This window comes from Crocodylus porosus, unplaced genomic scaffold (genome assembly GCF_001723895.1).
Source record: "Crocodylus porosus isolate Cpor-Errol unplaced genomic scaffold, CroPor_comp1, whole genome shotgun sequence".
In the NCBI taxonomy this organism is placed as follows: Eukaryota; Metazoa; Chordata; order Crocodylia; family Crocodylidae; genus Crocodylus; species Crocodylus porosus.
The window spans coordinates 34901426-34914300 of NW_017728911.1; the positions used below are offsets into that span (position 1 = coordinate 34901426).

Below are 12875 nucleotides of genomic sequence, written 5' to 3' on the forward strand. Positions count from 1 at the left end.
GCAACATTCCTTACTCTGAGCTACCGCCCAACTCATGCCCCAGCTCATCATTTCTTGCCTAGTACTTCAGATCACTCCCAGGAGTTACCTCCTGCACATCACTGGCACAAAATACCAGCAGATCCATACTGGAATGAATGCTAGGGACTACTGCTGTTCAAACACCCACCTCTGCTCCAGTCCAAAGAGCTCAGACATTCTTCCTGAAGCTAGTCCTGCAGAGCACCGTCTTCTCTTACACTGTTTTTTCACATTTGGAAGAGAAGGATGGACAAAGTCCCCCCAGAATTTCAATGACTTCCTTGTGAGGAATTTACTCTAGTCTTTGCTCATGGTGATTTGTCTTAGTGTAAGAAACATTGCTTTAGAATTGCTGACACTTGAGAAACTACTTCATATTTAATTAGAGGATAATATGCAATACCAGCTGCTACTGCCTGTTCTGGTCAAAGTCTATTCAAGCACTATTTGTCTTTGGACCTGGAAAAGTGCAAAGCGCTTTGGCAGGGCATAAAAACCTTTGATAGTTTTGCATCTTTATATCACAGACTGCTTTAACTTGCAGTCCTGCATTCGGATCCAAAACGTTTAGCTCTGCTCAGCTGTTACAGCAGGGCACTACTGAAATACTGCTCAGACAGTTCTACGACCTTCCAGTTACCCTTCTTCTGCAATCCTTCTGCAGGTCAGTGTGAATACCAGCACATACCACCATCATACTGATGTACCGTGGGGTGTGCATTTACATTTAAATACTCCTGGGGCTACTTTTGCTATTAGTAAAGGAGGCAGCTGTGAGATGGGCATGGTTGAAGGGCTGAGACTTGCAGCGCGAGTGAGGAGAAGCAGAGACAGCTATGAAGTTCCTGTTTGCCCTGCTGGCAGCTGGAACACATGCATTTCTGTGGGCAGCAGGAAGCAGAAATAAAACCTCTCTCCTTAATGATCTTGAGTCTCACTCCCTGTAAATACCTCCTTTAAACATGCTCTTTCTGATACCTGTAAATTCTGGTCCTCCAAATAGAGCATCCTGAGTAGAGAAAACCTTCAATAACACTTCCCTCTGACCAGGCAGCACAAATCCATCCAACTGCTTAACAGCCAGCCAGCTCTTGTAGGGCAGGGCACTCCCATCCTATCCTTTATACAGATACTGCCCTCACTCAAAATAATAACTGGGTGGAAGTTACATGAGCACTCCACAAGGTTCAGTCACACAAATCACACAGGAACCCAGGTCACAGAGGGTGTAGAGATGACAACAACCTATCATTATTAGTATTTATGAGTTATAATACGAGTTAAAGGACTCACCAGGCACCCTGCTTAGCTTGGTTTTTATCAAGGTGCCAATCATTCAGCGCATACGTACGCACACAGAGGCAGCTGCCTTTCCACGCCATGAGATTTCTCTCTGGAATGACAGAAGCTGAGGTATCTGGTCTAGTTACAGGTGGTTACAGAAACCCCCATGAAACTAAGTACTAAAGAAAATTAAAAATTAAAGCAGCTGCATCCTCCACGGGAGCCCGGCTCTTACTTTACAGCCGTACTGTAGAGCGAGCTTGTTAAGGCTGTCACCCGCTGTAATCTCTCGTTCCAGCAGCACCACGTCCCCAACCTTCTCCCGGGAAGCCACATGTCTCTGCTGCTCCTTGCCCCTCGGCCGTAATTCCATGATGTCAAACTCTTCCTCCGATGACTCATCCGAGTCCGACCGGCCATTTCGAAACACATAGACGTGGCTGCTTGGATAGTTATGGACGGTAACGGGAGCCTGAAAGGATCTGGTCAGCCCCTCATTCAGCCTCATGATTTATCCCAGCTCCTGGAACAGAAAGCAGATACATGTCAGGTTACCTAAGCATGAAACAAGTCCAGCGTTTGCAACCAGCTGTCTACCTAGCTGGTCCCCAAACTCCCTCCTTATGGGCTGAGAATGGACTGAAAGCGCAGCCACTTTGTCAAATACCCACAAAACTATGCCAGGATTCATGGGAGGTCCAGAGCCCGCAGCAGAAACCAAGCAAAAGTGCTCCTGCAGCCAAGGCGGAAAGCGGTGCTCGCATCCACCAGGATGAGGGAGCAGGCTGCCTTCACCGTGGCGAGTCCCGCAGTGTTTTCTCACTAGCGAAAAATCACTGTGTGATGCTATTGCGCCACGTACAGCCACATTAGTCACCACGCCTGCCCGTCAGCACGGGGGAAGTGCAGGACAATTCGCCACGGACATGAGGGAAAGGTCAGCCAGGCTCTGGGCTCCCCCAGGCAGCTGCGTGTCAGCTGGGGACGAAGCACCCAGGGGCCTCCTGCCAGTTTGCGACGGATGTGAAGCTACGAGGGATGCAGCTGCACGGGCTCGCACGACGGCACGGCCAGGCCTGGATCCGACACAGAGCAAAGCTGCCTTTGCCCCGGGCAACAGGGGAGATGGGGCGAGAGAGGCGCCAAGTTGGGAGCCCCCGCTGCTGCTGGGGGAGACACAGGCTCTCACGGGAGCCCCCGGCAGCGTGGGTCAGAGCGTAGTCCCAGATGCCCCCCAAGCCTGTGTACCACCAGATTCCCCCCCCCCGAATCCACAGGGCCTCCAGATCCCACCCGGATCCCATCACTCCCAAATCTGTGCGCCCCCAGATCCCACCCTGATCCCATCCCCCTGAATCAGTGTGCCCCCAGATCCAACCCCCAAAATCTATCTGGCCTCCAGATCCCACTGCTGATCCCATCCCCACAAATCCATGTGGCCTCTGGATCCCATCCCCCCATTGTGTGGCCTTAGACCCCACTCTGATCCCATCCCCCCAAAACCCTGCGTCCCCCTAGATCTCATGCATCCCCCTCAGACCCCCCACCCACCTGTCAGGCCGGGGCGGGGGCCACAGAGCGGCCCTCAGGGGGCGCTACCACCTGCCCCGCGGGGGGAGGGGCGAGACTACACGGGCCGGGGGGAGGAGGCTCACCCCCTCAGCCCTGGGTTCGCCCCTCCGCTCCGCACAAGGCCACCCCCCACCCCGCGGGGCAGGAATGGGTCCGTCCAGCTCGCCCCGGACAGGAATGGGTTCGTCCAGCTCTCTCCCCACCGGCAGGAATGGGCTCATCCAGCTCGCCCCCACCACCGCGGGACAGGAATGGGCTCGTCCAGCTCGCTGCCCCCCGCAGGGAAGGAATGGGCCCGTCCAGCTTGGACCCCGCACTCTTCACTAACCCTCCGCTCCTCCGCGGACCGTCCGGCCGCCGCCTCCACACCCGAACCTGCTGTCCGCCACCTCCCTGCGGTGACTGGCTGGGCTCCCTGTTGAAGACGGGAAGAGGACGCCAGGCGACCAATAGACCGGGAGAAGAGGCGGGGCCCGGGTGTCAAGTTCGGTTGAGCGCTCAGCGCTGGAACGTGTCAGGAGGCCGGGGCTACATTTAAAGGGCCAGTGTCACCCCCCCCCCCCCTTTCCCCCACCGCCCCACTCCATAAGCAGGAGCTCGCCCTGGAGGGGGTCCCGAGTCCCAGGCCGTGATCCTGCCCACATTTGCAATCTGACTTCTTGGCTTGAGTCTGCCACTGTGAGCAGCTGTGGCTCTACTCTGTGCCTCAGTTGTCTCGTCTGTAAAATGGGGGCACTAATTTTTTCTTTTTGATTGTTTGTGAGCACTGCTGTTGACACACATGCCACAGAGCTAGGCACTACCAGCACTGGCTATCCCAGGTGTGGAAACAAGCCGGGAGCCCTGATTTCAAACCCCTGCCTCTGATTCCTGGACCATTATGCCTTTTGGAGGCAAATACTTGGTTCAAGTTCACTTAGAGCAGTGGTTCTCAACCTTTTTTGTACCGGGACCCCTTCGTAAATGTTTATGGCCAGTCCTGACCCAGTGCCCCCCACTCCCAACCTGCTGCCCCCTGTCCTCAAACACAGCTCCCAGAGTGCAGAGCAGGCGGTGGGTGCGTGGGGCATGGCAGAGCTGCAGCCTGCCAGGAAAAAGCCATAGTTTCCCATGTTTCTTTCCTTTAAAGGAGCATCTATTTTTAAGGTTTGCTTGCGACCCTTTCACATATTCTTGCCACCCACCTTTGGGTCGCGACCCATGGGTTGAGAAATGCTGACTTCAGGGCTCTGGAGAAGGATTTGGGACGGGCTCGGAGGCCACCATCAAGGACTTACATCTTCAGCGCGTGACCCAGGGCACTAAACCACTGCAGACTGGAGCTGCCCAGCAATGACAGAAGTCGATCTGCAACGCCCTGTAAGGTGTCGGCTTGGTGCTAGTTCTCTCTCTGTGCCACATCCTAGCCCTTGACTTCAGCTGAGATGCCCAGCCAAGATCTGTACATTTTGGAGCGCCCTGTAGCAAATACTTGAGCTTGGAGTTCCCCCCCGGGCCACTTCTACCTCCGCAAAGGCCAACCATGTATTTTCAGTCCTTAATGAAAGGCGCAGGAAAGAAGGGAAGGCACGTTACCGTGAGAGGCAGAGACTGCACGGTGTACATTCAAGCAATCTGCAAGACCAAAACGAGCACAAAAGTGGCCAAATCGGTAGATTTAAAGGGGCAACGGACACAAAGGCAGCGGTGCGTAAGCCCCATCTGATGTGAGCAGCGCAGACCGCCCCCGGTTGCCAGCCAGTTTCACGCACGTGTTTGCCTTCTTGATTACAACACCGGCTTTCTGTCACCGCCACCGACGTTCAAGCGGATTGCCCGCCTCTCCGGGTTATTTCACTCGTGGTGTTGGATTCTGGAGCCCGGGGTGTTGCATGTTTATCCTTTCTCTGGCTCCTCCATCTGCTCCAGAACTGGAATTAACAGGTACGGCCACAGGAGATGAGGGCTGCGCACTGGCAGCTGCAGCCCCCGGATGCCAAGATCTGGTTCCAGCAGGTCCCGCTCCCTCCCTGCTTTTAATTGGCTCCAAATGCAACCTGGTGATTTCCTGCTGAGCGGTTGGTGGAGCTGCTGAGGTGTATTCTGTCCTGGTATGTTTTCTTTGGCCCGGCTTGAACCCATGGCTTCGATCTGAATAACAAGTTCAGTACAAGCCCTTAACAAGTTCCATGTGCAAGGGACCGCGTCCTGGGGTGGAGGGTGGCAGAGAGATACGTCCTCGGAGCCCTTGATACGTGCTAGCTGGCCCCAAACTTTTACATGCAGACTGGTGCGAGGACTCCCCGCACACAGTGACACACAGCCTTGGGGTGTCTCTCAGGAGCGTGAAGTGCCTGTGTCCTCCTTACCTTGAAAATCCTCCCCGTTTACTCTAGATCCCCGCCCTTGCCTGCTGGAAGCGGTCCCTTCCTTTCCATCCCGGGCTCCCTGTGTGGAGCAGGCCATGCATAGCTCTCGCAAGCAGCTTGCATCCTGTTTCAAGAAGGCTGCTTCTGCTTCAAAAGAGTTCAGCTGAGTTGAAGAGTTCAGATCGGCGCGGTGGAAAAACCTCTAGTAGATGGAGAGATGGACGTTGCCTCAGGGAGCTGGACTGAATGGCCTGCCATTCTGGGGTGGCACAGGGATGCGCCCTGTGGTGCTCAAGGACGGGCAGAAGAGATGGATGCTGCATTCCCAGTTGAGCAAGGCCACTCAACGTGTGGCAAACCACGAGGAGCTGAGCACCCAGAGACCCTCCAAAGAGCTCAGCCAAGAGGAATTCACCGGCCCAGACACACCTGTGGATGATCCAATGGTCACAGCTCCGTATGAATAGGAGGGGTGGGGGTGGAGGACACCCCCTCTCCCTGTCCCCAAATGGAAGGTCGCTCATGCATTGTAGCAGCTATCATTGTTGCCCCCATCACTCACCCCAGCGTGAGCAGTGGAGCCGCACGCGGACATTGCTGCAGCAGCTTTAGTAACTTATCTGTCCCGTTAGAGCAGGTGCGGGGAGGGGGCTAGGAGGTCTGCTGATATGCGAGGCCCAGGGAAATCAATGATGAGCTCCAGGTCCTTCAGGCAGCTGGCCAGCGCTGTCTCAGGTACGGTGATTTCCTCCTCCACGCCAGCTCACTGAGCCAACCGGTCTCCGAGCAGGTCATCGTGGGGGCTGAGCCAGCTCACATGGCTTCCCCGAGCTTTTCAACCCCCAAAAGATCTGGGTCTGGTGTGGTGGGCAGGACCCGTAGCAGAGCAGGGCCTGGAAGACAGACACCAAAAGGCCTCCCCTGCACCAATTAAAATCACTCTGTGACTATTTACGTTCAACATTACAAGTAATAATCGCTGTGCACCATGCACGCATGCACACGCGCACACACACACACACACAAGTTACTTTGGTTAACATGCTCAGATCTGGGAAAAAATAATCTCTGAGCTGCTCTGCAAATGGAAGGCAAGGGTCCAGGGCCTTTGTAACAGAAAATGAAGGCTGGGAAGGCCTTGAAATCCCTCTGCATTTGTTTTACTGAAATATCAAGAAGTTTAAGACCTTTCTTTTTGCTGAAGGGGTCCACGAATTCACCGGGAGGGCCGTACATGACATACAACATCAGCATAACTCTGATTCAGTTTATCTAGAAGGTGCATCTCATCGGCCTGACATCAGCTTGGCGCACAGACAGAAATGTCACTGGTCTCTGGAGGGCAGGTGAGAGCAGCTCGCCTGGGGTAGCTGCTGCAGCGGGTGCTATTATAACCCCTTGCCACTAAGTGGGGGGAAGACGGTAACAGCCTGTTTGTTTGCTTCTTCCTGCTGAAAAGCAGACACACAGCACTTACACCCGTGGAGTTTGATCCTTGTTGTTTCCTGGAGTAACTCTACCCTCGATTTAGTCCCCCAGCACACCAGAAATATGGATCAAGACCATTTTCTGCCTTTAGCTGAACAGTTGACATGATGACGCCCTGCAAAAAAGCAGCTTTTCTACCAAGTGCTGCAGTCAAGCCGTCATGAAAATGATGCCAAAGAATGCGCGAAGCCATAAGAATGACAACTCTTGTCAATTTTAATTAATAGTAAAACTCCTGTCAGAGCCGGTCAATACAAGACTAGTCAACTGGAGTGGACTGATTGCCAATAATCCACGCTTGTCCATACATCTGCATGTCAGGATACTCCACAGACATTCGGTTCCAGGATTATCTGCTTTACTGGCTAAACCGCAAGCCTTTGTGTCTGGGAACAAATGTTTGTGGAGTGTGCAGTGGCACGTTCAAGCATGTCCTCTACCTTGAACGAATATCAATCCTAATTAACATGAATTAAACCACCTTGGATCAGCAAACCCTCATCCGCATATCACGGTCTCTGGGGCTTCTGATATTATAAACTGACTTTCCACTTGTCCAAAAAAGGCCACCCCCAAGAAACAAGCTCTACCTACCCACTTCCGAGCCCATAAGGAAATGCAGATGGTTTAGAGATGTGTCAGAGTATTTATGCCTCCATGTGCAAGACAGAGAGCAGAAGAGCATCCCCAGACCATGTCAGAAGGTGGAAGGAAGTGAAGAAAGGACCAATTCACTTAATCTTTTCCTTTCTTTTAGCACCTCCACCTGCTGAGCCTTTTAGTGCCTCCATCCTGCCTTGTGTGGAGTGTTAAAACAGCTCTGGTATTATTATTTTTTTAAAGATGTTGCAGGAAACACTTCTGGACTCATTCGTGGCAAATGGATGACAGGAGAAAGCCCCGTACCTCTATGTGATTGCTAGACAAGTCCCTGTGCTTCGGGCCCCTTCTGAAGGATTGCACATGCATTAATGCATGTGCCTCACACTGCCTCTGTGCTAGACAAGTACTTTGGCCATTTTCCTTCTGCAAAAACAGAGGCATGGAGAGGTCAGGTCTCTCTGCAATTCTGTCACAGAGCTGAGGAAAAAATTCAGCATGGCGCCCTGTCTATGCGCTGGTCAAACGCAAAAGTTTTCCTCAAAGTCATTTTTTTGCTGTCATACACAGGGGTTGCATTTGAAAAACTGCATTTGTGCATAATAAATTCATCACAGCTAGTGTTGGGGCAGCTTCTCATCTCTTCTGTGTGCCTTCCCCATGCTCTGTATGGAGCATGTTCCTGTGTGAAAGGGTCTGCATGGCCATATGATCCACTGGGAACAATGGAGCCTGCAAACGCAGTAGGCACCAGGGACGTTTTCTGAGGTGCGGGCATTTCTTCCCATTGCCGCTCTGTGAAGAAAACAGCAAACTCGCTGCAGGTAGGAACCAACCAAACCTGCTCCAGCTCTGGAGAAGGGCACCCAAGACCACTAAGACCCAGGAGAAAGGGGAAAGGAAGCACAGGAAGACTAGGAAGGAGAGTTACTGTAGACATACAAAGCTGGAGCAAGTCCACCAAGACACCAGTATCCCTTCCCAGGTCATGGGCATCATGAACAGCCCTCCCAGGTCGTGGGCATCATGAACCTCTCTCTCAGGCCATGGGCATCATGAACATCCCTCCCAGGTCGTGGGCATCATGAACCTCTCTCTCAGGCCGTGGGCATCATGAACATCCCTCCTGGCTCATGGGCATCATGAACATCCCTCCCAGGTTGTGGGCATCATGAACATCCTTGTCAGCAACACTTGGAGAAACCCCAGCCGCCACTACAGTAGCAAAGCACACGCTGCTTGTTCGTAGCCACTGGACACGGAGTAGCTGTTGCAGCTGCATTCACGTCAGATGCTTCATCTTGGAAGGCTCCTTTCCAGCTGCACCTTCATGGCAGCTCGGCTATAATAAATCTAAATTGCAAAAAAGGATCATGTTCCCTGGGACAAATTACAGCTTTAAATTATGGTGAGTTTTTGACCCCAGAGGCTTCACAATGTTCTTTGTCGCTTACTCGAAAATGTGAGCAGCAGCAGTATATTATATGAGCCCTGGATATCAGTGAGATTAAGCCATTGTTTCCCTCTGGGAGTCCTGCCCTGACTTCACTGCCGGGAACTCCAGACTATCATTTTTTTACTCTAAAATATCGTAATCAGTTAAATGAGAACTCTGTCCCCAGCAGGGCTGGATAATTTCACAGTTAGATAATGCTTCCAAATGCATTCATTATACTAGAAAAGGCCACCAGCAGAACAGACTTTTGCAAAATGTCTCGGGTATCTGTGAATAGAAGAACAACTATCAGCTCCCTTTGCAACAGCCAAGGGCACTTCATGGCATTGCCCGGATCATAACTGGAAATATTTAGAGCTGGATCCCTACTCCACCTAGTCGGCGCTGAAACCAGGAACAGTTTTTGGCACCATAGAAATGGTGCAGTGTGAAGCCTTTTGGTGCATTTGTTCCAGTCTCTTGTTGAGGACAGCCGAGCACTGGGCCTTGTTGGTTAACCTGGTTAGTAGCTGACCAGACTTTTACTAGTGATGTTGAAACACAAAGGGGCCCCTCTTTGATTCACTCTTCTGCCGGCGGCTGGAATTTACCTTGCCTCTCTCCTCCATCCTCTGCTTATTTAATTAAAATTCCCTACAAACCCACCAGTGCCCCAAGTCTGATACATGCTCAGAAATGGGTCATTAGTCATCCAGCCACAATGTACTGATGTGAATAGAGGTAGGATGGAAAAGTGCAGCCTTACAACCTTAGATACCTCCAGTGTTGGCCAAGCATTACCCATTAATGAAGCCCATCAGCTGCTCAAGTACAGCCCTAATGTGTCATTTGGGGCTTCAGCACAGGACATGATTATCCCAAGGCAATCAGCTCTTCTCCCAGTGTGACGCCGGGGGAGACAGCCCTACATCGGTCTATCACTTTTTGAATTAACCTTGGAATAAATCACCTCTGGTCTAAGTTAGCCTGATGTGAGTGTCAGGAACCCGCAGCCATGCCAGAGTTACCATGTGCTATGGGCAAACTGGCATGACCTAATCCCCTGCCACCAAGCATCAAAGCGGTATAACAATACCTGCAAGAAACTATCCCCAGATACGCTCATCTGCCTGCTCCTGATTTTGCTATGGTTTCAAAAACCAGTGTACAAATCCAATATCATATACCCTCCTGTAAATATGTTGAGTATCCAGGCCTGCAGTCATACATTCCTAGAGGCTAAAGCCAAAAGGGACCACTGTAATTGCCTGTTAGTGGCCTCCCAGATTACACGGGCTTTAGAGCTCGAGTCAGGGAATTCATCTTCCTTCTTTTTAAGCTATTAAGCCTAACAAATGGAGTATATGGCAACGGGCTCATTTTTTGGCCCTGGGCCTGTGACCGAAGGCTCTACAGTGTCAGGACTTGTATTGAGGCGCTGTCCTGGCTCAGCTCCACAAGCCCTCGCCCATCCCCTTGCACATCTGTGGGGAAGACGAGGAGACTCCTCCGAGAGCATATGGGTCGAGCAAGTATTAGCCCAGCCAGCTGCACTAGCGAGCTCCAAGGGGACGTGGCCGTAGCACCTGTTTGCTGACAGGGTAGCGTGAAGATGATTCCTTTCATATATTCAGATTTAAATAAATGGTGGCACTCCCCAAAGCTCTCACCATTCCCGATAGGAGGAGCACAGCCTCCTGCTGCTCTCTTGCAGCCTTTGCCCATACCCCATTTCCCTCCTGAACGCTTTTCAGCCCTCGGCAGAAGAGCTGAGTGGTCTCACAGGACAAGCCGTTCTCCTTTTCCTTCCAATCCCAGTCCCTTCCCACCGTGTTTGGTCTAAGAAGGTTTGAAGGATTAAAATATGGCAGGACATAAACTCCTGGCATGTAGGTCATTGTGTAATCAGACCCCAAGTGAACTGAGCAGAGCATCTGCTAAGCAGCTTTGTTAGTGCAAACATTACTGCTTTCCAATGGACTAATTAGGCTGAAGCTAATGTTAGTGTAAACTGTTGTCAGTGCAAAGAATACGGTCGTTCTTAATGAGAAACAACTGTCCATTGTATAAGAGTCTCCGTCAGTGCCAGGCCAAAGCAAGGGTGATATCATAATTCCAAATAACTGGGATATTTTGGTTGTCAGCAGATCTCTGCTCAGAGCGGCAAAGCCACAAACAACGGAAAGGCTGTTTGGGAACTGGATGGGAACTGTCACGAAAAGATGTGAGGCCTGACTGCTGTCACGCCAGGTGCAGCGCATGGCAGGTCCCCCGGTTTTGGGGGAGTCACTTCTGCTTTACGCTGGTGCATGGACGAGCAGGAGCAGATCCATTCGTTCGCTCTGGCTCTGGCGTAACAACCAGGCGTTGGTGGTAAGAGAGGCCTGACGGCCCACGCACATCAGTGGAATTTGCTCTTTTGATCTTTCAGCTGCACATGGAGGATAAGACCCATTGAGTTTTCTAGTCTCACGGGAGAACCCGTGTTGTCAGGTGCTAAGCTCTTCGCATAGTCACTGTCCCCAGGAATAGCTGTTGGCACCCAGCACCTCACAAGATTGGATGAACCCACCACGTTTGCATGCTGGTTGGGGACCCTTAAGCTCACTTAAATTCTAGCTTGAACTAAAGCATTAGAAAAAACATGCATATGCTAGGGAATAATCCTGTTCTGGCCTTTGCCAGAAAGAGCAATCAGCCCAGGTTTCACACCATGATTAACGGTCTTTTTCTAATTGCAATCTTAGTTACGTGTATTGCAATAGTATTCAGAAGCCCCATCACGGCCCCCACGAAGACGATAGCCCCTACCCCAAAGACCTTCCAGTTGGAGCATTAGACATGAGACAACAGGTGGCTAGAGACAGCAAGGGCACGAGGAGGAAACAAGGAGACAACGGGCTGAGGCTGAAGTCTCATAAACCCAGATCCAAACTTTGAAAGACCAGGGCATTTGGATCAAGGGTTTGTTGCCTTTTCTGGGATGGGGCCAGAATGGCTTTCCTCACCTTTTTGTTCCCTCTCAAGCTCACCATGCAGGTGTTTTCATTTCATTTGTATTCTTTCTTCTTTCTTGTCATACAGCTTTCCAAGCTACAGAACAAAAATCTGTCACCTGGGTTTTAAATCACAGTGATCTTCTGTTTTCTACAGCTGGAAAACGAATAACTTGTGTGCAACCTGAAAAAAGCAGCACTGGTCGCTATTGTATTGGCATTCAATTAACTCACTCATCCATGAAAGCTCCCGGGGCCATTTTACACTTCCAGACTCACTTTGCTCATTGGAGCTCGAGCTAAGGTTTGGGCTACAGCTGTTCTGGCTGGCATACGACATTAGCTGCCTATCTAGTGCTAGTCCAACTAAATATTGGAAGCCATAAATCATCTGGGCTACAATTACTTCTGACTTGAGCTGTGATTTGGGATTAATAAAAGCAAGGAACGGTGAAATCACTGAACTGTTTCCTTGCCTCACTTGGCCAAGTGGATTATTAACAAGAAAAATGCAGAATGGGGAACACTCAATAAAATGATAAGGAGAAAAAAAACCCCCAAAACCTCATAAGCATTAACCTCTTACATCGTTCTAATTCAAAGCAATATGTAGGTTAATTAAATACGTGCTGGGTTTTGTCTTTTTACTACAAAGCAGGCCTGACTGGCACAGAACAGCTCTCATGAAACAAATAGCTTACCACTTTAACTGAAAAAGGTTTTAATATTTAATACACAACCCCACGGTATCTGGATCCCTCTGATGCAAAGGATCAAAAGGACTCTGTCTGCCTTTGCAATTTTTGTGGGTGGCATAAGAGCAGGCATTTTGCCTGATCATCCCATGCCAGTTTGCAAGGCTACTGCTTTATTCTTCATTCTTCATGAACACCCATTTCTGCCACGATGCCTGCAAGAAATGTGAGGACTAGGCAAGCTGTTTGAGAAAATTATCCTGGCGCATGTCCACGAGGGGCCAGCAGGGGAAATTATGCTTAGGGGCAACCAACATGGGTTCATTAGTGGCAGGTCCTGTCAGACCAACCTGGTGCCTTCTACGACCAGGTCACCAAATCCTTAGACGCAGGGGTAGCAGTGGACACAGTTTTCCTGGACTTTCGGAAGGCCTTC

General features: G+C 50.9%; 1 protein-coding gene across 2 annotated transcripts in view; it reads right to left on the reverse strand.

Annotated features, from left to right (window-relative positions):
- The window catches only part of LYSMD4 (LysM domain containing 4), an 11655-nt gene extending 8370 nt beyond the window's left edge, over positions 1–3285 (reverse strand). For both annotated transcript variants that reach the window (XM_019533796.1, XM_019533795.1), the window contains exons 1-2: positions 3206–3285; positions 1541–1828 (exon numbers count right to left, since the gene is read on the reverse strand). In XM_019533796.1, coding sequence (XP_019389341.1) covers positions 1541–1813 — 273 coding nt within the window. In that variant the 5' untranslated portion in view covers positions 1814–1828; positions 3206–3285. The remainder of the gene's footprint in view (positions 1–1540; positions 1829–3205) is intronic.
- Positions 3286–12875: the final 9590 nt, after the last annotated feature.